At 37.2% G+C, this 22796-nt stretch overlaps 1 protein-coding gene across 2 annotated transcripts in view; it reads right to left on the minus strand.

The window, feature by feature from the left end:
- The window catches only part of LOC110098010 (membralin-like protein At1g60995), a 54980-nt gene extending 32487 nt beyond the window's left edge, over window positions 1-22493 (minus strand). Inside the window, exons 1-3 of one of the 2 annotated variants that reach the window (XM_020824701.2) lie at window positions 22050-22492; window positions 16052-16114; window positions 7101-7535 (exon numbers count right to left, since the gene is read on the minus strand). In XM_020824701.2, coding sequence (XP_020680360.1) covers window positions 7101-7535; window positions 16052-16114; window positions 22050-22214 — 663 coding nt within the window. In that variant the 5' untranslated portion in view covers window positions 22215-22492. Of the gene's footprint in view, window positions 1-7100; window positions 7536-16051; window positions 16115-22049 lie in introns of both variants that reach the window. The other variant, XM_020824702.2, reaches the window with a different exon arrangement.
- Window positions 22494-22796: the final 303 nt, after the last annotated feature.

A 22796-nucleotide genomic window follows, 5' to 3' on the forward strand; every position in this document is an offset into this window, starting at 1 on the left:
CTTACATTTTGAGATCTGTGAAATTATAAAATATCATAGAATTTAATTTCCTGGAAGTAAAATCAAATTCTCTATTCATTTCATGTTAATTCACATAAATATTTGAGACCTTCAAAATCCATAATATTTTTGGAGCTAAAAGATTTATCACAATCATTCATGATTGCACTCAAATGACATAGGTCTATCTTATCAAACAAAAATCAGATGTCAGTCATTCTAAACTTTATTTTCTTTCATCAATAAAGAATTTATAATTTATCAATCCTCATAACCTAACACCCCACAACATAATAGGATGGCAGAACGAAACAATCAACATATCTTGGAAGTCATCGAAACTGTTTTTTTTTTTTCCAAAATCAAGTTCTCAAAGGATATTGGGGAGAAGCAATCATAACCAACATATAGGAATTTATCCTCCACACAACAAAAACAGCAAGAACAAGATAAAACACAGCAAAAATCAGCGAGAAAGATGCTTATTTCAGGACAACAAACCAAGATACAAGTTGATCTACTATTTGTAAGGTAGATCAACTTTCTACAAACCCTAGGCACCATTAGGAACAACTCCAAAGAAAACTACCGCAAACACACATAACATGATAAAATAAAACAACCCTATTAACCTTCATACATCCCTCCTGAATTCAAATTAGCCAAAATCCCTTAAATAAATGTCTCTAACATCTTTCCCTAATAGCTCTCTCCAAAGCCTCTTCTCCTATAGGTGATAAAGGAGGTCCTAGGCCCCCACAGGAGAGTGATAGGAAATACTTGAGTTCGTAAGTAATTCTATCGGATTTACTTGAGTTCGCAAGCAATCCTAGCAATAATTGGTTCAAAACAGCGAGAAAAATAATAAAAACTTGGACAAATCAATCTAAAAACGATATATTGTGATAGTGGAAACAAAGCAAATCAAAACTCAAAGAAAGATGCAATTGATCCTCAATTCGAGAGGAGGATCGTCTCCCCAAATCTCTAGACAAGAGAGTCTAGAGCCCAAGTCGCCAAAAAACCCTAATTCCAATCAATCAAAACATAATCCCCCCTAATCCTCTCATGCTCTTTAATACAAAAACTTTCCTAATCTAATTTTCCTCCCAAGCCCTAGCCGCTCCCCTCCTTTTCAATTTGAATTCAAGTTGACAAGTGGGCCCACCCTTTGGACTGAAAAAATCAAGAGAGGCAGACTGCTTCCGCCTCCTGTAGAACAACTGAGCAGGCCTTCATCCTAAACCAGCCTAACAATACCGCCCTCCCAAAGAATCACTTTGTCCTCAAGGTGAAAACCAGGAAACTGATGTTTCACCCTCTCGTATGGCTCCCACATGGCCTCGTAGTCAGGAAGGTTCTTCCACTTAATCAACACTTCCTTACCTCTATTTTCTTTCTAACAAACCCCCATTAGCTCTAAGGGTTCCAGAATTATCTCTAAATCCTCAGTAAGTGTTGCCGGTAACTCGGGATTGGCTGTATAGTTACCAATGGCCTTTCTCAATTGCGATACATGAAAAATCGAATGTATAGTCACCGTTGGTGGTAGTTTCAACCGATATGCTACTGCTCAGATCTTCCCCAGCACTTCATAAGGTCCAAAGTACCTTGGAGTAAGCTTCTCATTCCTCCTATTGGGGCCTGTCTTCTGTCTATATGGTCGGAGCTTCAAGAACACCCTCTCCCTCACTTCAAATTGGATGTCCTTCCTATGCCCATTAGTTTGTTTCTTCATAATCAGTTGAGCCCTCAGCAGATGTCTCTTCCTCTACTGAAGAAACTTGAGTACTGCTACTCCCAAAGTGCAACAAGTGGGGAGGATCTCGTCCGTACAACACCTTGAATAGAGTCATCTGAGAAGTAGAATGAAAAGAGGTATTGTACCAGTGCTCAGCTCGTGATAGCCACTTAGCCCATAGCTTGTGTGTCTCCGAAATAAAGCATCTCAGGTAAGTCTCCAAGCTCATGTTCACTACTTTCATTTGGTCATCCATTTATGGGTGGTAAGCTGTGCTCCTCTTTAGAATTGTCCCCTATAACCTGAACAACTCCCTCTAAAAGTGAAGGAGGAACACCTTATCTCTATTTGATACTATTGCCTCTGGTACTCCATGTAATATGACCACCTCTCTAATGAAAGTTGAAGCCACTGTCACTATCGTATATGGGTATCAAAGGGGAATGAAATGGGCATACTTGCTCAACCTGTCCACCACCACTAAAATCACTATGAAACCTTCTGAACGGGGCAGCCCATCTATGAAATCCATGAATATCTCCTCCCATACTCGTCCCGGAGTAGTCCTCCTGGTGACATAGTCATGTATTTATTCCTTTAATAGATCTCACATATGGCCACCATCTCCTCTACATCTTTATGCATTCCCTTCCAGTATAGCTCCGAAGCTAGCATTCGGTATGTCTTCTGCACGCCTGAATATCCCCCAACAGTGCTTTCATAAAACTCCTGGAATAAGGTTGGGAAACTCACCTTCAACCTGCTTATTCTCAGATATCTAATTCAAATCTAGGAAAGCAACTCTCTACCCCAAAAAAAAAAAAAAAAACTACAAATTGAAGGTTACACGATGCCGATTATATAGGATTACTAATAGACAGGAGATCCACTTTAGAATATTACATACTTCTAGGAAAAAATCTTGTAATATAGAGAAGTATGAAAGAACATGTTGCTTTAACGTCAAGCAATGAATTTGAATTCAAAGAAATCACTCAAGATTTTCTGTGAGCTCCTATGGATTAAATTATATTAAAATATTTAAAGGTCAAATGAGACAAACTTATGAGGATATAATATGACAAAAATCTTCCATCAACATTGCCCATAATTCAACACAACATGATTGAACCAAATATATTGAAGCGGATAGGCATTTCATTGAAGAGAGATTAGAAAATGGATTAATTTATACTTTGTATGTTCCAATAGGAAGTCAACTTTCCGAAATATTCACCAAAGGGCTTTGCAACTCCGCATTAACAAATATTATAAGCAAACTTGAAATAGTAGATCTCTACTTACCAATTTAAGGGGCGCTAAAGGACCTAAGGAATTGGCAAAATAAGAAAGAAATAAGCCATAAAATCATGATCTAAATAAGGAAAAGCATGTGTCCCAGTTTAAAATTGCGCACCTTAGTGCAATTCGGCCCTTTAACGCGATGAGGCGAACGCTACGTCCGAGTTCCGCGAGGTGTACACCTCAAATCAGCTGAGGTGCGCCTCGCCTCACTTCAAGCAAAGCATTCCCCTCTAAAAATGCTTATATTTAAAACATAAATCTAATATCAGTGCTTTCATTCATTCCTTTCGTTCGTGCACTTCGACTTCCAACATTCGTGAGCTTCGACTTCGGCTGCTTTCGACCCCTTCAACTTCTCCGAAAGCACAACTGGTAGAGCTTCGGACATTCGCCAAAAGCTTCATTGCCTTCTTCAAATGTTCGCGGGTGGAGTCGACCTTCTTCAAACGTGGTCTTCGATTTCCCTGCGTTCGTGCGAAATCAACCTTCTTCGAGCGTGGTCTTAGACTTCCCTACATTTGTGCGCTTAGACTTCGGCTGCATTCGGCCTCTTCGACTTCGCCTAAAGCACAACAGGTTGCCTAACCGTCATATTGTCATGTTCACAACTCATTCAGATTCAGGTTCTTTTATTATTTGAAAAGCTAATGCTTGTTACAATTATAGTAGTTTATCAATGGCAGTTACTTCTACAGAATTGCTTCAGCATAGCTGAAGGATTTCATGGCAATGTTATTAATGTCATTTCTTTTATACACACATGAACATAAGCATGAATTATCTATGAATTGGATTTCTATTTTTTTATTTAAAAATTAAGTTTGTTTGATGTGTTTTTTATCTATTTTTATTTTTAGAATAAACAAAATAATTTTTAGACGTATTGAGGGTATTTAAAAAAAAAATTATTGCTAGCCCAATTTTATCTACTATTGTTGTTGCCATCACTGTCCAATCGTCGTTGCCTTTTTGATAATCACCGTTCTCTTCTTTAAAGAGATCAATATGTTTTATTTTTATGTTAACAATAATAAATAGTTTTGAAAAAATGTTTATCCTCATATTGTTCAAAAATATTTAGGGAAGAGGAAGATAATTGATATAGAGGAAGAAGAAGTTAATTGGGAGACATTGGACTCCATAGGAGCTGAGACAAGGGAGAGCAGTTCATCATAACGATGATTCTAATGATGACCCCTTTAGTGATGACAGTGCTGATTACTTTTGATTTGTTATGTCATTACTATTTATTTTTTAATTACATGTTAATGAACAGTATATTGGGATTTGGGAAAGATAGAATTTTGAGTTGAACTATATTTTATGTTTTCTTATTCTTGTGATGTGATTTCAATTCAATTTCAAACAACTTATTAGTTGACAATTTATATCTTGTGTTTTATTATTTTTATATATATGAAAATTTATTAGATTATTATTAAAAAAAATTATCATTTTGACTTTATGCGATTTTCTCATTTTTGAGGCTTACGCCTCGCCTAACAAAGAAAAAATGCCTCAATACCCAATTACGCAATTTTAAACATTGGCATGTGCCATGGATCCATGTGCAAGAAAAGAGGAGAGCAACGGAATAGAAAGCAACAAGAGGGAGGAAAACAGACAACATACAAGGAAGCTATTGGCAGCAATTTTTATTCTAAAATTATTGTAATTAGTATTTCTCCCTAAAGTTTGTATCGTATTCATTTATTCTGGAAGCATTTTATATAAACACTCATTGGAAGAATAAAACGGCGGCCTTGCGATGACCCGGTTAGGAGAGTAGAGGTATTAGATTTGACTTATGTTAAGAAAGGTAGGGGTAGACCTAAAAAGACTTGGTTAGAAAATATTAGGAATGAACTTTCTTTATTAGATTTAAACGAGAATTTGACTTTTATTAGGACACAATGGAGAAAAAGGATTCATGTAGCCGACCCCACGTAGTGGGATAAAGGCTTGATGTTGTTGTTGTTGTTGTTGTACTCATTGGAAGAATAAAAAAAATCAAGCTTTATAGTCAGTTCTTATTTTTTTATTTAAAGGTTTGGAAAAAATAGATAAACAGAAAAGATATGAGTAAATGAAAAAAAAAAAAAAACTATTTTTAGAATACTTGTTATGCATCACATTCATAGTTTCTTTCGTGACTAAATGAATTCTTCAGCACATCACGTGATAGAGAAATAATTCAAGAAGAGAAGTTAAATTGGAAATTTTGTTATCATAACATTTTAAGAAGAGCATGATCCACATCTCTTGCTTAATTATGAATTTGGATGACTTCTTTCTTGAGGCAAGTCATCCACAATGATTAGCATAGACAAGGTATGACGATGACACCTTCATTGTTACTCCATAGAACAGCACAAAAAATGATAAAATGATGGATGTCCAGAATCAAGATGTGAGTTGGCCATGAAATGCAGCTGAAATTTATTTTGAAGAGATTAATAGGGGACTTCGATTCCTTCGGTTTTCTAAAATGTGAAGTACAGAGTAGCTCGAGACTTGGGTAAGGAGAATAAATAAAATTAACAGATACCTAAACAAAACTGATTCATTTTAAATTTCAATTCTGCAGCCAACTGCTTGAAAGCAGTTGTAAAATTGCTAGGCTGATCATTTTGATCTTATTTGTTCTAGTCTCAGCCACGTGCATTTTGGGCTTGTGGAAATTTACTAATTGAAAGTGCTGCCATGTTTAGCCTATTGAGAGCTGCTTTGCTAAATATATTTAAAACAAAGTTCCACCTAGATTCTTCACAATTTTTTCTGAAAGACAATCCCAGTTTCTTTTAGAAACAAAAATATTATCCTGGCCAAACTGGTTACAGCACCTATTATCTAAGTTGTCATAACAGAAAACAAGAAACAATGGCAACCACAAGAAAAACATGTAAAACAAGTGATATATATTTATGTGTTCTCTTTGAGATATCAAGACACTAAAGTAGGATTATTAATTTCAGCACCTAAGGCAGTTAAAGAGCCAACCGCAAGTAGATCCAACTCTGGTTCGGATCAAAGCTCACTAAATATCATCTCTGTAAGCGCATGATTTTGCAGATGGACTAATTTAATACAATTTAAGTGCAGCTTGGCTGATGATAGGGATTCAAACTTGATCACAACCAAAATTTTTAGATTTTCAACTGAATTTACATCTTTGTATCAAACTGCTGACTCTACATACGTCTATATATGTACCCATACACAAATACAGATGCACACTTGTACACATGTACACATACACATATCCATATACATATAAATATATGTACATACACATATACATATATTTATGCATATACATATGTATACAAATTACATACACACACGCACGCAGAGAACACACACCCAATCATATAAGCTACATACATACTTAACATAAATGCATGAAAACAAGGACATATGTAAAAACATGCCTACATATATCTAGCCCGATATCACTTGGATGCGAGCCCAATCCAAGAAAAACCAATCCAATTTCCATGTATCATACAATTATTGTGTAAAACATGCATTCCTACCAACAGTTTGTTTTAGAGCTCAAAGATGTTTGCCGTATTTAAGGAAAATAGTGCCACATAATTCAAACTTGGTTTGAATGTTAGATTGTGATTTGTAAGGTCTTTCCCTACATAAGTAACAATAAATTTAAAATTTTGAGATGAATTGATTTATATGGATCGTGTTTACCCATGCCATTTTGTTTATATTCATGACTCTAGAAAAATCTGGTTCATGCAACCTATGCAGGGTTGAAAAACTGAAAGATGCACACAAACAATGTCATAAATATAATCATGCTATGCAGTCGGAGATTTCTGGTATTAGGCACATAAAAAAGGGCTTTTAATTCAATGCAATAACAAGAATAATTAATAAAACAAGATATTCTATCATCCTCAAATTTCATCAGTATTTCCACTAAGGCCTCAGGTTCATGTACCCAGAAGCCTAGATGAAATATGTAGAAAAAATAAGTGAATTAGAATAACAAAGTAAGTAAATTATTGAGAGCAAAATCACCGTTCAAGTTTCTTACCCACAAATGACCAGCATTTTCAAGGACAAGCTTAGTATACTTCGAGAGGACAAAAAGATGCATCCGCCATCTGTTGCCGAACTGAACCAATGCTGCTTTTAGAGACTCTCTTGCAGACACAGGAGGAGCAGAATGTAGTTCCTCTATCTCAGCTTTGTTATCTTTTTCATCTAGAACAGTTCTACTCGCAGCAGAAGACAATGCATTATCTATCTGAGTCTCAATTGCTTCCTTGTCACTCTTCCAGGATTTTAAAATCAATTTACTCCGCCTAGCACTTGAACCTATCCAGTTTGACCAAAACTTTGTAGTCAAAATTGTGAATTCATCACCTGAGACATCAGGAATTTTGGAACCCTCAGTCAAACTTCCTTCCTGCAAATCCACTAAATTCTGGTAATCAGCATGCTGAATCCATAGGCCCGCACTAACAATCTGCACCGATAAGCATAAGTTATGACAAATCGAATCAATTTTAAAGAACAGAAAAAACAGCGTAATTAATCAGCAATGTGCACATTATGCAAAAGACGCGCAAAACTAATATAATTTGGAATAGAACATTATGAGCTAATGGTTAAGCCATAAATATGAGAGAACGTAACTTCAAGTAACTGGTAGGTTTCAGCATGTGTGCAGCATAAACACGCCTAAGAATATGCAAGCACGCATGCACAATGAGTAAAGGTGATGATGGAGACAATCCATAAGCTTCTACAGCATTATCACACCACAACAATACAACACACGTAGTCAAGCTTCTCAAATGTAAGTAGGATTTTGAAGTACCTTGTAAACCTATAACAAGTGCTTAAACCCAAGCTCGTTTAATTTGAAGCTTATCAAGCGGCTCGTTTAACGAGCCGAACCTGCTCACACAATTTACAACATATTTTTAGCAACTGCCATCTTGCCAATCATTCAAACCCAGATTGCAAACCAAATCTTATATATATATATATATATATATATATATATATATATATATAAGGCATAATTGAGCTTCTAAACGAACATATTCACAAGCCCTAAACGATATTGTTCATGAACATAAACGAGCCGAATGTCAGGTTGTTCAAGATTGTTTATTTAGCTATCGAGTATTGTCAAAGTTGTTCAAATTTATTCATTTACCTTATCAAACGAATATAAACGAGCTCTTATTGAGCCGAGCCACGAGTAGTTCGTCGAACGCTCGGTTCATTTGCAGCCCTAGTCAACCCAACAGGATCCACCATGAAGCACTCAATTCAAAAAACTTTCTAAGTTAGCATTGAAAATGTGTTAAACACAACATATCTATGACAGACCCCGACATATCCAATGCAATGAAAGTGTCTAATGTAAATGAGAAATTGACTCTTAACAGGACAAAATGGAGAAAAATGATTCATATAGTTGACCCCATGTAGTGAGATAAAGGCATAATATTCTTGTTATTATTGTAGTGCCCATCACTATCGAAACACACCCTGACAAAACCCAAATACATGTCAACACAAATGAGACAAACAAAAAGTAGTTCTCATTTAGTAAGTTTTTGGTTCAAGTTTAAGATTCTATATACATATGCATACCATTTTGTATAGAAAATATAATGTAGATAATGAAAAAGTATATCTAATATTTATACTGATATTAGTGTGCCAGAGTCAATTAAGTACACTTAGGGCTGCAAATGAACCAAGCGTTCGACGAGCTGATCGTGGCTCGGCTCGATAAGAGCTTGTTCTTGTTCGTTTGATAAGGTGAACGAATGAGCTTGAACATTTTTTATAAATATTCTATAGCTAAATAAACGAGCTTGAATAACTTGGTGATCGGTTCGTTTATGTTCATGAACAATATCGTTTAATGCTCGTGAACAAGCTTGTTAAGAAGTTCTGTTAGAACTATATTAGAGTTTTTTAAAAATATATTTTGTTAAATTTAATAATTTAATAATATATTTTTACTAATCCCATCTAAAATCATTAAATAATTTATTTTTACTTCCCGCATCCACCTAAAATCGCAACCAACCCACTCTCTGAACAAATATAAGATGAATCATAGATCGTTTGTTCGTGAATGAGCTCATTTGGTAGCTTGAAAACACTAATTAGATATGTTCATGAATGGGCACATGTGATAGCTCAAGAATACTCATTAGATATGTTCGTGAAAAAACTTTTTGATAATTTAAAAATTTTCGCTTGATATGTTCACGAGCAGGCTCGATGTAATTATTTGTTAGAAGTCTCGATAAAGCTGATTTGTTAAGTTAATGTATATCTAGAAGTAGAGCTCTCTTATAGCATGATAAGACTGATTTGTTTAAAGCTCTATAAGCATGAAATGAATCGAACATGAACCAAATATGAACACCCATTAATTTAAACGAACCAAGCTTGAACACAAACAAAAAAACTCGAATCAAACTCGAACCGAACTTGAACAAGCTGATAATAAACAAACTCAAACATGAATATGCACATACTCGGCTCGGCTCGATTCGTTTGCAATCCTAAGTACACTTGGTAAAATATTTTAAAAATGATTATAAATAAGCTTTTTTAGTTGAGCTTTTGATGTGACATCTAACATTATACATCATTGTGTGATAATTTTTAGAGAAAATATTACATTATGTCTTTTTATTTTATATTTTGTATTAATCATTTATAAAAAAAATAGTGTTCATATGTGTCATCTCCCAACTTTTTGCAATTACTTTGTGTACCTGTATCCATGCCATATCTCCATATTATGTCATTATTGTATCTCATGTCAATCAATGTTTGTGCTTCACAAAAGATTAACTGTTCCTCTTTACCATTCTCCTGAACCCTAACGATAATTCCTACTAACCAAAGCCACCTAAATCCACATATCCACCATCATTAAAATAAAACAAAAGGTTATATAACCCCTACATGCTGATCATCTCTGCATTCCAATACATCACTTTTTCGGCATCAGGGCAATTCAGATATGAAGAAGCATTGCTTCAAATTACCCAGCTCCATATCCAAGTTGCATCTTGTGACAAGTTACTACAGCGCATGGAAGATACAATGTGATAGGCCGGTTCATGAACCCTGAACTGGCCCAAGAGCTGGGCCCCCAAGAGCCGGCCCAGCGGCCGGCTCAACTTTATAAGAGGCGGAAGGGGGGGTCCTCCCCCTTTAATGCTGCCGCCCATTTGGAGCAATGGGGAGAAGGGGTTTTGGGAGGCTAGTTTAAGAGGGAAATTTTGAATGAGAGATGTTTGAATTAGAAAATGAATTGTATTAGTAAGGGGGCTGGTTGGAGGAGAGTTTTTCATGCTTGAATATTGTTTTCTCTTGAGTTATTGGGTGTTTGGCTCTAGATTGCTTTTCTAGAGATTTGGGAGAGAGCGATCCTCCTCTCGAAGTGAGGATCTCTTGTATCTTGCTTTGTCTTTGTTTGGCTTAATTCTCTTATTGCAATCAATCGTTTGGGGGCTGTTTTCCGCCCAGATTTTGCATTATTCTCGCTGTTTTCACCAATTAGTGATAGGTTTGCTTGCGAACTCAAGTATTTCCCTTGGGATTCTTGCGAACTCAAATATTTCCTATCAAATTGGTATCATAGCATCATCTTGGGACCATCGGCGGCTGAAATTTTGAAATTTCAGTGGGTTTTTTGCATCCAGTAGAAGCTCTCTTGAGATCCTTGAGAAGAAACGTGGCCGGAAAGAAGGTCGAAGTGTTGGAAGGTGAAATTGGGCAATTAAAATTGGATTTGGAGGGAAAATTTTTTTGATTTTCAAAATCAAATCTCCTCCAACAATAAAAGGTTGGAAGGGAAGTTTACTTTGATGGAAGAGATGTTGAAGAAATTACTAGAGGTGAAGACCAATCTAACGACATCGGAAGCAAAGGAGACCACCGGTGGCCATGCTATAGGAGGGAATCCGAACCTGTTTAGGGGGAGGAAGAATCCAGAAGTGGAGATCCTTGAGGGGGAGGATGCCATGCCACCTCTAGAACCACTTTTTAGAGAGGAGATGAGTATGGGTTACGAAAAGAAGGGTGCTGATTTTGTGGGAAGAATGGGGGATTTCCACCACCAAGGTGCCGATTTTGAAAGAATGAGAGGGGAAGTTGATGATGACTATGGTTATAATCACCGGAGGGAAGATCGTGACAACTAGGGAACACCTTCATGGCATGGGAGGATATGAAGGATCCAAGGGTAATTGGGGTGACCCAAAGGTCAGAAAGTTGAAGATGCTCATCTTTGAGGGCGAGGATGGACATGATTAGATATATAAGGTGGAACGGTACTTTTCCGTCAACGAGCTGACAAAGGAAGAGAAGCTAACAGCGGCAGGACTATGCTTGGAGGGAAAGCCACTAGCTTGGTACCAATGGCGGGACATGAGGCAACCCATCAGGAGCTGAAGAGAGTTCAAAGAGTGCTTACTGGAACGTTTCTGAACCGGAAGGGGAGGGAACTTCTATGAGCAATTCTTTGTCTTGACGCAGGAGGCGACAGTGGCAGAGTACCGTGATCGGTTTGAGTACCTAGCTAGTCGGCTAGACCGTCTATCTGAGACTGTGTATGAGGGGAACTTCATGAAAGGGCTCAAACCGGAGCTTAGAGCAGTTGTTAGAATGATGCGACGGTGCGACTTGGGGGAGGCCATGGAGTTGGCACAGCTGGTTGAGGACCATAAGCATCTGGAGAGGGGGGCTTGTGGCAGTAGTTTCGGGGGATCCTACAGGATGACTACTACTTTTCTAGCTCCCAAAGAAGCTGCACCGGGAGGATCACAGGAAGTACGAAGGGAGAAGTCTGGAGAAGGGCCTAGAGGAAATTGTAAGAAGTTGAAGGAGAAGGAGATCCAGGAGAAGCGGGCTAAGGGGTTGTGTTTCATGTGCGATGAGAAATACATGCCAGGGCATAGGTGTAAGAACCGAACTCTTCAGGTTCTCACCGTCTGTGATGACGAAGAAGCTAAAGAGGGAGGTGGAAGAGGGTTAGAGACAGAAGAGGAGTTGCATTTGGATGTGGCAGAAGTCTCCATAAACTCAGTAGTGGGATTCACTCTGAATCATACTATGAAAGTGAAGGGAGAGATAGTTGATAGGGATGTGGTAGTGTTGATAGATAGTGGGGCAACCCACAATTTCATCTCCACACAAATTGTTAATGTATTGGGGGTGAAACTAGTGGATACAGGAGGGTACAGGATGATGATGTGCACCGAAAAGGAAGAAATGGACGGAGGAGTTTGTAAGGGAGTGGTGTTGACCATTCAGGGGATACAGGTGAGGGAGGATTTTCTTCCCTTGGAATTGGGGAGTACGGATATCATCTTGGGAATGAAATGGATACAAATCTTGGGGGAGACCAAGGTGAATTGAGGAGCACTGAGGATGAAATTGCTGGTGGGGAGAAGGAGAATGGTGATACAAGGAGATGACGGGTTGTCTAGAGCGGGAGTGTCTCTCAAGTCCATGATCAGAACCATACAAGAGGTTGGAGGTGGATATTTGATAGAACTGCAACAATTGGAGAGGGTCAGTGAGGGGGAAGAGGGAGACATTCCAATTGTAGTGCAACTAGTCATACATCAGTTCAGTGAAGTATTCCGCCCACCTCAAGGGTTACCCCCACTCAGAAAACAAGAGCATGCAATTCTTCTAAAGGAGGGGGTATCACCGATTAGTGTACGACCGTACCGCTACCCCCAGATTCAGAAGGATGAGATTGAGAAGATGATTAGAGAGATGTTGGAGGCTGGGATCATCAGACCGAGTGTGAGTCTTTTCTCTAGCCCGATATTACTGGTCAAAAAGGATGGGAGCTGAAGGTTTTGTGTGAAATACAGGGCGTTGAATAAGGAGATTGTACCAAATAAATTTCTCATTCCAGTGATTGACGAGCTTTTGGATGAACTGTATGGAGCAGTGACGTTCTCCAAGCTGGATTTGAAGTCGGGATACCATCAGATCCGGATGAGGGATGAAGACATCTCAAAGACAGTGTTACGGACACATGAGGGGCATTATGAGTTTCTGGTCATGCCATTTGGGATTACCAACGCCCTTGCTACTTTCCAATCATTGATAAACAGGATATTCAAACAGTATCTTTGGAAGTTTGTGCTGCTATTTTTTTATGACGTCTTGGTGTACAGTAGAACTGAGGAGCATCTGAAGCACTTGAAGTTGGTATTGGGAGTTCTACAGGAGCATCAACTGAGGGCCAACCTGAAGATGTTTTGCTTTGCCCAACCCAATATGGAGTACTGTACTTGGGTCATATCGTGTCCAAGAAAGGGGTGGCGACGGATCAATCAAAGGTGGAGGCTATGTTGAGATGGCTCTTACTTAAGAATCTAAATGAGTTGAGAGGATTCTTAGGGCTGATGGGATACTATAGGAGATTTGTCAAAGGATACAGTACTAAAGCATGGCCACTGACAGAGCAGTTAAAGAAAGATGGATTCCTAATGGGGAGATGCAGCCACAACAGCATTTGAGAAACTAAAAAAGCCGATGACCACGGTACCCATCTTAGCTCTACCAGACTTTACTCGGGCATTCATAGTGGAGACAGATACTTCAGGATATGGATTGGAGGTAATACTCATGTAGGATAAGCGGTCTATTGCTTCAGCCAGGTGTTGGTAGCCATAACCAGGCTGAAATCAGTCTATGAGAGGGAGCCTGAAATACTTGTTGAAATAGCAGATGCTGACTGAAGAGCACCAAAAATAGATGTCGAAATTGCTGGGGTATGATTTTGAAATCCAGTACAGACCAGGAAGGGAGAACAAGGCGGTAGATACTTTATAGTGCAGTGTCTGTTCCTTTGATGTTGGATTGGGAGGCCATTAAGGAGGAGAGCTCTAGGGATGAGGAGTTGGGGAAGATCAAGACGGATTTATTGAGGGAAGGTGGAAGCCACTGGTATCAACAAGGGTACTCAGTAGAGGGGGACAGACTGTTGTATCAAAGGAGGTTCGTGATGCCCATGATCTCAATCCATATCCCAAACTTACTTCAAGAATTTCATGGAAGCGCGGTTGGGAGTCATTCAGGGGTGCAGAAGTCCTATAGGAGATTAGCTGTCGAACTTTACTATAAGAGAATGCATAGGGATGTGGAGGAGATGATGGCAAAGTGTGAGATCTACCAGAGGAGCAAATACATGGCTATGTCATTGGCGTTATCAGGATGGTATGGGAGGAGATATCCATGGACTTCATAGATGAGTTGCCCTGTTCAGAAGGCTTCACGATGATTATGATGGTGGTGGATAAATTGAGCAAGTATGTTCATTTTATTCCCCTCCGACATCCTTACACCTTGGTGACAGTGGCTTCAACTTTCATCAGGAAGGTGGTCAGATTGCATTGGGTCCCGGAGGCAATTGTGTTAGATAGAGATAAGGTGTTCCTCAATCATTTTTGGAGGGAGTTGTTCAGTTTACAGGGAATTGTCCTGAAGAGGAGCACCACTTACCACCCACAAATAGATGGCCAAACGAAGGTGGTCAATAGGAGCTTGGAGACCTAGTTGAGATGCTTTGTGTCGGAGACACCCAAGCTGTGGGCCAAGTGGCTATCATGGGCGGAGTACTGGTATAACACCTCGTTTCACTCGGCTTCACAGATGACTTCATTCAAGGTGTTGTATGGAAGGGACCCTCCTCACTTAGTGCACTTTGGGAGTAGCAGTACTCTAGTTTCTTCAGTAGAGAAGTATTTGGAGGAGAGAGATTGAGTGTTAGAGGAATTGAAGAAACATCTACTGAGAGCTCAACAAATTATGAAGAAATAAATTGATGGACATAGGAATGACATCCAGTTCGAAGTTGGAGAGAGGGTGTTTTTGAAGCTCCGATCATACCGACAGAAGACAATTGCCAATAGTAGAAATGAAAAGCTTGCTCAAAGATACTTTGAACCTTATGTAATATTAGAAAAAATTAGAGCGGTAACATATAAGCTGAAACTACCACCCACGGCGACTATTCATCCGATTTTACATGTGTCGCAACTGAGAAGAGTCATTGGAGATTATACAGCCAACACGAAGTTATCGGCAACACTTACTGAGGACTTGGAGGTGATTCTGGAACCCTTAGAGTTGATGGGGGTTCGTTAGAAAGAAGATGGAGCTAAAGAAGTGTTAATCAAGTGGAAGAATATACTTGACTATGATGTCATGTGGGAACCATACGAGAGGGTGAAACAACAGTTTCCTAGTTTTCACCTTGAGGACAAGGTGATTATTTGGGAGAGCGGTATTGATAGGCCGGTTCACCCTGAACTGGCCCAAGAGCCGGCCCAACGGCCAGCTCAAGTTTATAAGAGGCGGACAGGGTGGTCCGCCCCCTTTAATGCTACCACCCATTTGGAGCAATGGGGAGAAGGGGTTTTGGGAGGCTAGTTTAAGAGGAAAAATTTGAATGAGAGATGTTTGAGTTAGAAAATGAATTGTATTAGTAAGGGGGCTGGTTGGAGGAGAGTTTTTCATGCTTGAATATTGTTTTCTCTTGAGTTCTTGGGTGTTTGGCTCTAGATTGCTTTTCTAGAAATTTGGGAGAGAACGATCCTCCTCTTGAATTGAGGATCACTTGTATCTTGCTTTGTATTTGTTTGGCTTGATTCTCTTATTGCAATCCATCATTTGAGGGCTGTTTTCCGCCCAGATATTGCATTAGTCTTGCTTTTTTCACCAATTAGTGATAGGTTTGCTTGCGAACTCAAGTATTTCCTATCACAATGTTAATCAAACTATAACCAAAGTTAGCTAATAAGGTATCCACAAAAATGAAATTGAAAAGGATATGCAGAAGTGTTCGCCCCCTTTCCAGTGGAAAGGAAAAAATACAAAACAGTGCATGCATGAAATGAGGAAATCACACTGAAATTTACACATGAAAAATGACATTTTGAAATGGATATGAGATTATAGCGAGAGACTTACCTTAATCTGGACTAACTGAGCTTCAGTAAATTTAATTCCTGCCAGTTCAGCAGAACAACCAGGCTTCATAGTTCATATGCAATAAAAGGCAGATCGAGCTAATCAGATTTTTGTAGAAATCCAAAGCTAAAAATCAATGAAAATAAGCATCCAAACTATTTACTGGAACATATTCATGACTGCTCTAAAATAACAAGAGCTTGTAGATTATTGAAATCACACACAAAAAAAAAAAAAGAATACAGCAAGCATATAACCTTCATTGACATTTGTTTATAGAAGAAGAGGGAGGGAAGAGGACAGCAAAAGAAGAATTCCAAACAGACTTAAAAGATCATAAATATCGAGTTAAAAGAGAATTCAAGGGTAAGAGCCACGCTAATGTGTGAGTTTATCCCAAGTAAATGAGGCCAACTTTATGAGTCTTCACAAGCTACATGCAGACACATAAAAGACATCTAAAACAACTTCTGAAAGTATTAGTTGTTTACTAAGTACATCTTCCCATTTCCAAACATCAACCAGTTGCATAAGAGGTATTACAAACTCATTTTATTATGTACAAGAACAGCAAAAGAAGTCGGTTAAAAGGAGAAAGATGGAAAGGCAAGACAGTAAATCCAGTAAATAAATACTGTAGGATCAGAGGCAATAATCATAGCAAAATGTTTGGTACAAAAATAAAAATATGAAACCATCAAAAAACTGGCAAACAAACAAAATTTAAGAGATGCTCACATGCATGCCATTAATTTTTAGTAATTACCCATACAACACAATTTTCAAATGTTTTTAAGAGAAAACACAAAAAAAATTTGCCTTTTAAAAACTTCAAACAGGTTAATAACAGACCAGAAAAAGATGATCATAATATGTTATCATCTTTCCCAAAAGTTATGTTGCACCGATACACCTATTTATGAAGGCGTGCCATATCCGATACACCGATACGCCTCCGATAAGCCACCGATACATGTCAGATACGCCAAAGTCGTATCCAATTAAAATACTATTTCATTTCAAAAGTACAAGCGTATCCAATACGCGGGTCCGTTGAAAAACAAAAAAAAAATTAAAAAAAAAATAACCTGTCATATTTACTTCCGCGACTGCGACCAAGGTTCTCTCATTTCCGAGATGGATTTGAGTCTCTTGATGATATGAGAATATTAGAAATTACTAATCTTTCATTTGATAAGCCTAAATTAGAAGCTATGAAATTTATTGAAGATGATATAGAAGTTCAAAGACAAACCACTGAAGAAGTTAATCATATCATTCCTTCTATTGAATAGTTGAAATTTCATGTGCTAGACAATTTATGTTTATGCTTTTGTTAATGTACTAGACATTTAATGCTTACTTATATTTTGATATTATAAGCTACAAGGTTACAAATGATGTTGTTGTCATTTTTTGTTTGTAATTTCAAATTTTATGCTTTGATTGTTTTCTTAATTTTTATGTATGATTTATAAATTATAATGTCGTGTCCGCGTCGTACCGTATCCTGTATTTTTAAGAATTGAGTAATTGACGTATCCTGCATCCGTGTCGCCGTATCCGTATCGGTGCAACATAGCCCGAAAGTTATCTAATGCATGGTAGATGTAATCCAATGTTCTAACTGCCAGGCAATGATGGTCGCCTTAAGGGCCTTGCATGAATGGGGATGTGTGATGGCATCCACTACAAAAGCAATGAAACATCTTCCACACATGCAGCCTTCATGAGAGGCTTTCACTCCTTGTGTAACCTCTATAATGGGCCCAACCTTCAAGAGAATGGACGGGTCCACACCATGAGAGACTGTTGGCACACGCAACCTTCATTATGAGAAGCAGCAGCTTGAGCAGCCCCGTTCGGCAGTCAACTCCATCCATGAGTAGGCCCCCAGTAGGGCTACCTTGCAAACATGGATCTCCAATGCAACCCTGTTTGGTACAACTACAGTGGAAGATGCATAGGATAGTTCACAACACATTATCCTAACTGAGTGGAGCTCGAGCAATACATATGGAGATATGAAACATATATTTGTGAAGCACCTTCCAAAGTATCATTTGTTCCTTATGTATATGCTCCTTCACATTAACAATTCACCATGCTACTTAAGAGATATTATAAATCTAATTATGCTTCTTTATTTAAGGAAAAATATAAATTTGGAAAAAAAGGAAAGTTTGGAATGGCAATAACCGACCAGTAAAGAAAAATTTTGTACAAAAGAATAGATTCAAAGTAAACTTAATAGAGATCCATAGTAATATAGAAACGTTCAAAAGCATGATCATCAGAACAAAAACTTGCACAATTGAATACCAAACACATAATTCACCTTAAAATATACGAACAACCAAAGGTTTTAACCCTTTCAAAGACTATAATGACTTATAGAAGTTAAACACGTTGGTAATATTGCGTTAATTATTCAAAACTGCATGTAATTCATAAGCGTAGCACTATCTACCTATTACTCCAGCAATGATAATGTTCAGCAGGCCATTCGCGCAAGGATCTGAGATGCCATCCAACAGCCCCATTGAGGGGAACTGCCCATTTGGTGCAAATGAGAAAAATAAGAGAGCATTTTTTCTTTTAACAATGATTGGATATAGTGGTATCAATAAATAACCCTATATGAACCCGACTTAATAAACCCATGGATTGACCCATTTAAATTTAAGGTCGTTTGAACAAAATATCCAAAATCAATTCAAAGCTAACCCAATAATAAATGTACTTGCACAAAAACTATGATATTGGCTTATTGCAATGATTTAACATGTGGAATAAAATAGATAATCATTTGGTTATGATTTTCTATTCTCTAATTCTTAAATTTCAAGTCACATTACTCACTCCCTGCTAATATGTAATGTGGCTAAGAATCAACGTCTTTGCTCTCACCTATTCATTCAGTTCACTTCCTATGCTCTAAAGTGAAGCCACGGTTGCTTGCCACAAGAGATGCTAGCGGTCACTCTCCATTCTCCAGTCTCCTAACCTCCTCAACTATTCCAATCCTCCCCAACACACCCCCATTTGACTATTTAACAAATTTATTTCCACCAGCAATGAGAAACCCTCCTTCACCTCTACATCATCCATTTTCCACATATGAGGTGCTTCCTATCTTTCTTCATAATTTGATCCCTATTTCCTCTTAATCCCACAAATCCTAACCCTAGAAATAATTCTCATTAGTTTAAGCTTACTGTTTTTACTAGTGAATTTGTTCCAAGTGTTCAAAACTTCAACTTAAAGCACATATTCCGCATTTCCACCTTATTAACAATTGAGTGGATTAAAGACAAGTAACATGATGCCTCAAAATCTTATAATTCTTAAATATTTAAAGTATGTATTATTGTTTTAAGGTAATGTAATTTTTTTTATTTGATGTTCAATGAAAATATCATATGATGGCTTCTTACGTTTGGAATTTGGAGTTATTATATTTGAACTTGCCTTTAAATGCTAGAAATGCACCATTAGAATAAACATGTATACTTTTGATTAAATGCATCATATTCGGATTAATGGGGTCTTGTTAACCCAAATATTAAACAGGACACATGTGTCAGGTTTAGACTAATTAGTTGATGTCAAAGCAATTTTGTATCAGATAGGTTTAGACTAATTAGTTGATGTCAAAGCAATTTTGTAACAGATATTCTAACCAGTATAATAAATAAGTCAAGTTTAGGTCGGGTCAAATTAGGGCCAGATGCATGTTAACCCAAATCAATAGCCCTAGTTTGATAGATGAAAATTTTCCATGAACTTTCCATGTTTAAGTGATGGAGTTATAGTATTATTAAACTTAGGTTAGGGTGACATGTAGGTGACATTCAAAGATAGGAAGTGTCAAGTTGTCATAATTTGCTTGAGTTTTGTTGGCGTGTATGTTGTTAAACCAAAACTTTAATATGCCACAATAAATCTTCACTCATTTTTGAGTGGGCCAAAGAAACAAAGAAAAATATACTACAGTATACCTACTAAACACCAATATGGTTTAATATTCATATAGTACAAGCTCCAACCAAACATTTTTATGTCTCCTCATAGAATAGAGAATAATCTACGACTACTTACTTTTATGTCATGTAGGTGTTTGCATAAAGCTAGAAATATATAAAATGTTCATGATGTTTATAATAAATATTACTTATGGATCAAGTTTCATTTATTACATGCTAATTTATCCATTCATCAAGTATAATTAAAAATAAGATTACAACAACAACAACATCAAGCCTTTGTCCTACTACGTAGGGTATAATTAAAAATAAGATTGATGGGATAAAATATAGAAATCAGCTTGGAAAGTCTAGTTTTACCTTTATTTTTACCAATGAAAACCATCAATTGCACTATATATACAACCACACCCCATGTATTCTAGGCTATTTGGAAGATTTTGCATGTTAAAAGCAAAATCAAGTTCTTATGGAGTTAGAACCTTCCATTAAAACAATTTTGATGAACATGATCAATGATCATGCGATCATAAAAGTTCTTAACCACAATAATATAATGTTTGGATTCCATTTTCAACTACTCCTATCGAAATAGGATTGACTACGTATTCGAGCCATAGCACATGGTTTTATCAATTTTCCCATTCCAAATTGAGCACTTTTGTATGCCACTAATTTTAATGAAGCTAAAGAGAATAGAGAGCTTTGATTTTAACTTCATAAAATATAAATTTAAATGAGCATTCTCGCTTGACAAAAAGAAAATTGCATCCATACATACTATGACTTGGAAAATATTATGTTATTTAACCAATTAATTTTAATTGGCTAACTGCAATTCATATAAGTTAAAAACTAATATTTATGAAGAGACTATTATTCCTTTTCAATACTAAACGACGGAAGCAAATTTAAAATATATGTCTCCTATTTTGATACTTTCATTTTTATGCCACTAATTGGACTTTATTGTACATTCCAATCATTTCTGAATAACTCCATGCAAAACCGTACTTTAGACCCCTATTGTTAATTAAGGTATGGATGATTAACTTTTATTAATAGACTAACAAAAATGTATGGCATCCCTAAGATATAAATTAAATGGCTAAACCATCTTCATATGGGACTTGGGACTTGGGACTTGGGACTTGCACAATGACCTCTCCTGATTTAGATGCAATCTTCTTAAATGATAAATATTGTCCCTTCAAAGTTCCGACCATGAACATATCATTATCATTAAGCATTGCTATTCATAGTAGAAAAATCTAACAATATGTTACAATTGCATCCGAAATAACAAGTAAAGCATATGTTATAAAATAATGGGCCTAAGTCATTAATGTTAGAGTGGGTGTTAAGTTGTGGACTCTAATTTTTACTCTATGAAGAAAATTTTGTACGTGGATTTAATATGAGGTCAAACTTCATGGTAAGGTTGTTGAGGGGGTTAGTAGTGGTGCGAGGCTCCCCTCCCATTGGTTAGGTGATAGGGGCCCTCGAAATGTATCCAATATTTGTGGGTTATTTTATTAAGTATATTTTGAGAATCTTTTTATATTTTTAATTGCCCTAAGTTTTTTCTTTATAAAAAGTGAGGGAAGCATATTCATATTGTATCATTGAGGTTTATACCTCTCCCCAATTAAAATATAGCGAAATTAGCAGTAGTGCAACAAGACATAGCTATCAATGGCGTGAACCTTAATAAAAATTGTTTATTTTTGTATGTGTTGATCTTCTTTTCTTTTTTTCTCTCTTTAAATTCAATTAAGTTTCCTATTCCCAACACAACAGTGGGTGTCAATATTCATGAATTGTTGACGAAGAACGTTCCTTTTTTGTATTGCATCCTCTCCTAAGTAACAACAATTTGAAAATTCTAAGAAAAAACCACTTGACCTTGATTTAAAAATTATATACTACCATAATAAACTACATTGAAGATAAACTAAAGGGTGCCAAAAGGATCAATTAAACGAATTCCAAGCAGAAACCTCTTGGCTCACCTGCTGAACGAAGTTGATGTGCATGACCACAAGCAAGCAAAAAAGCGCAACCGCCACGGCGAGGTAGATGTACTCGAGCACCATCCTGATCCTCGGCGTGAGGAGCTGGGAGAGCATCCCTGAGAGCCGCGCGTGGACGCGCAGGAAGGTCTGTTCCGGATCCATCTCCGCCTCTCTACCCTAGAATCCCAATATTTCCCCCTTCCACCCCACTTCCGTATCCAACACAAACCAAACCCTAATTAGATGCATTGATGTTCACAGACAGAGACAGAGGCGGTGATCAGATAAAGAACATATCTACAGTGCCGATTGGAACAACCGAGTGCTGATCCTTGCTGCCGTATTCTGAAATTCCTCCAACTATTCCGCGTAATCTCTGCTACGGATTTGGCTTTTCGTCGAGGAGATAAGATTATTAATTTATTATTACTCCGTTAATATCGCAACGCCCACCGACAAAGGCACAATTCGTTGGAATTTTATATTTTAAAAATAAGAATTTTATACTCAACCTCTTTCCCTGAAATCAAATGGAAAATTTTATATTTTAATCCCTCGCAATCCACTAATTTAAATTACTATCTTTCTTCTAATTTTACTTTGACCAAAAGTGTTTACATTTATTTTTAGATTAAAATATTCTTATATGCATATTAAATAGTCATCCCAAATCCACCTATGCTTAAATGTATAAGAAAATCATCATGATAATTGTTATTGTAATATTTTTAGAGATTTTTTTTT

The sequence above is a fragment of the Dendrobium catenatum genome, unplaced genomic scaffold (assembly GCF_001605985.2).
Source record: "Dendrobium catenatum unplaced genomic scaffold, ASM160598v2 fragScaff_scaffold_726, whole genome shotgun sequence".
Taxonomy (NCBI): Eukaryota; Viridiplantae; Streptophyta; class Magnoliopsida; order Asparagales; family Orchidaceae; genus Dendrobium; species Dendrobium catenatum.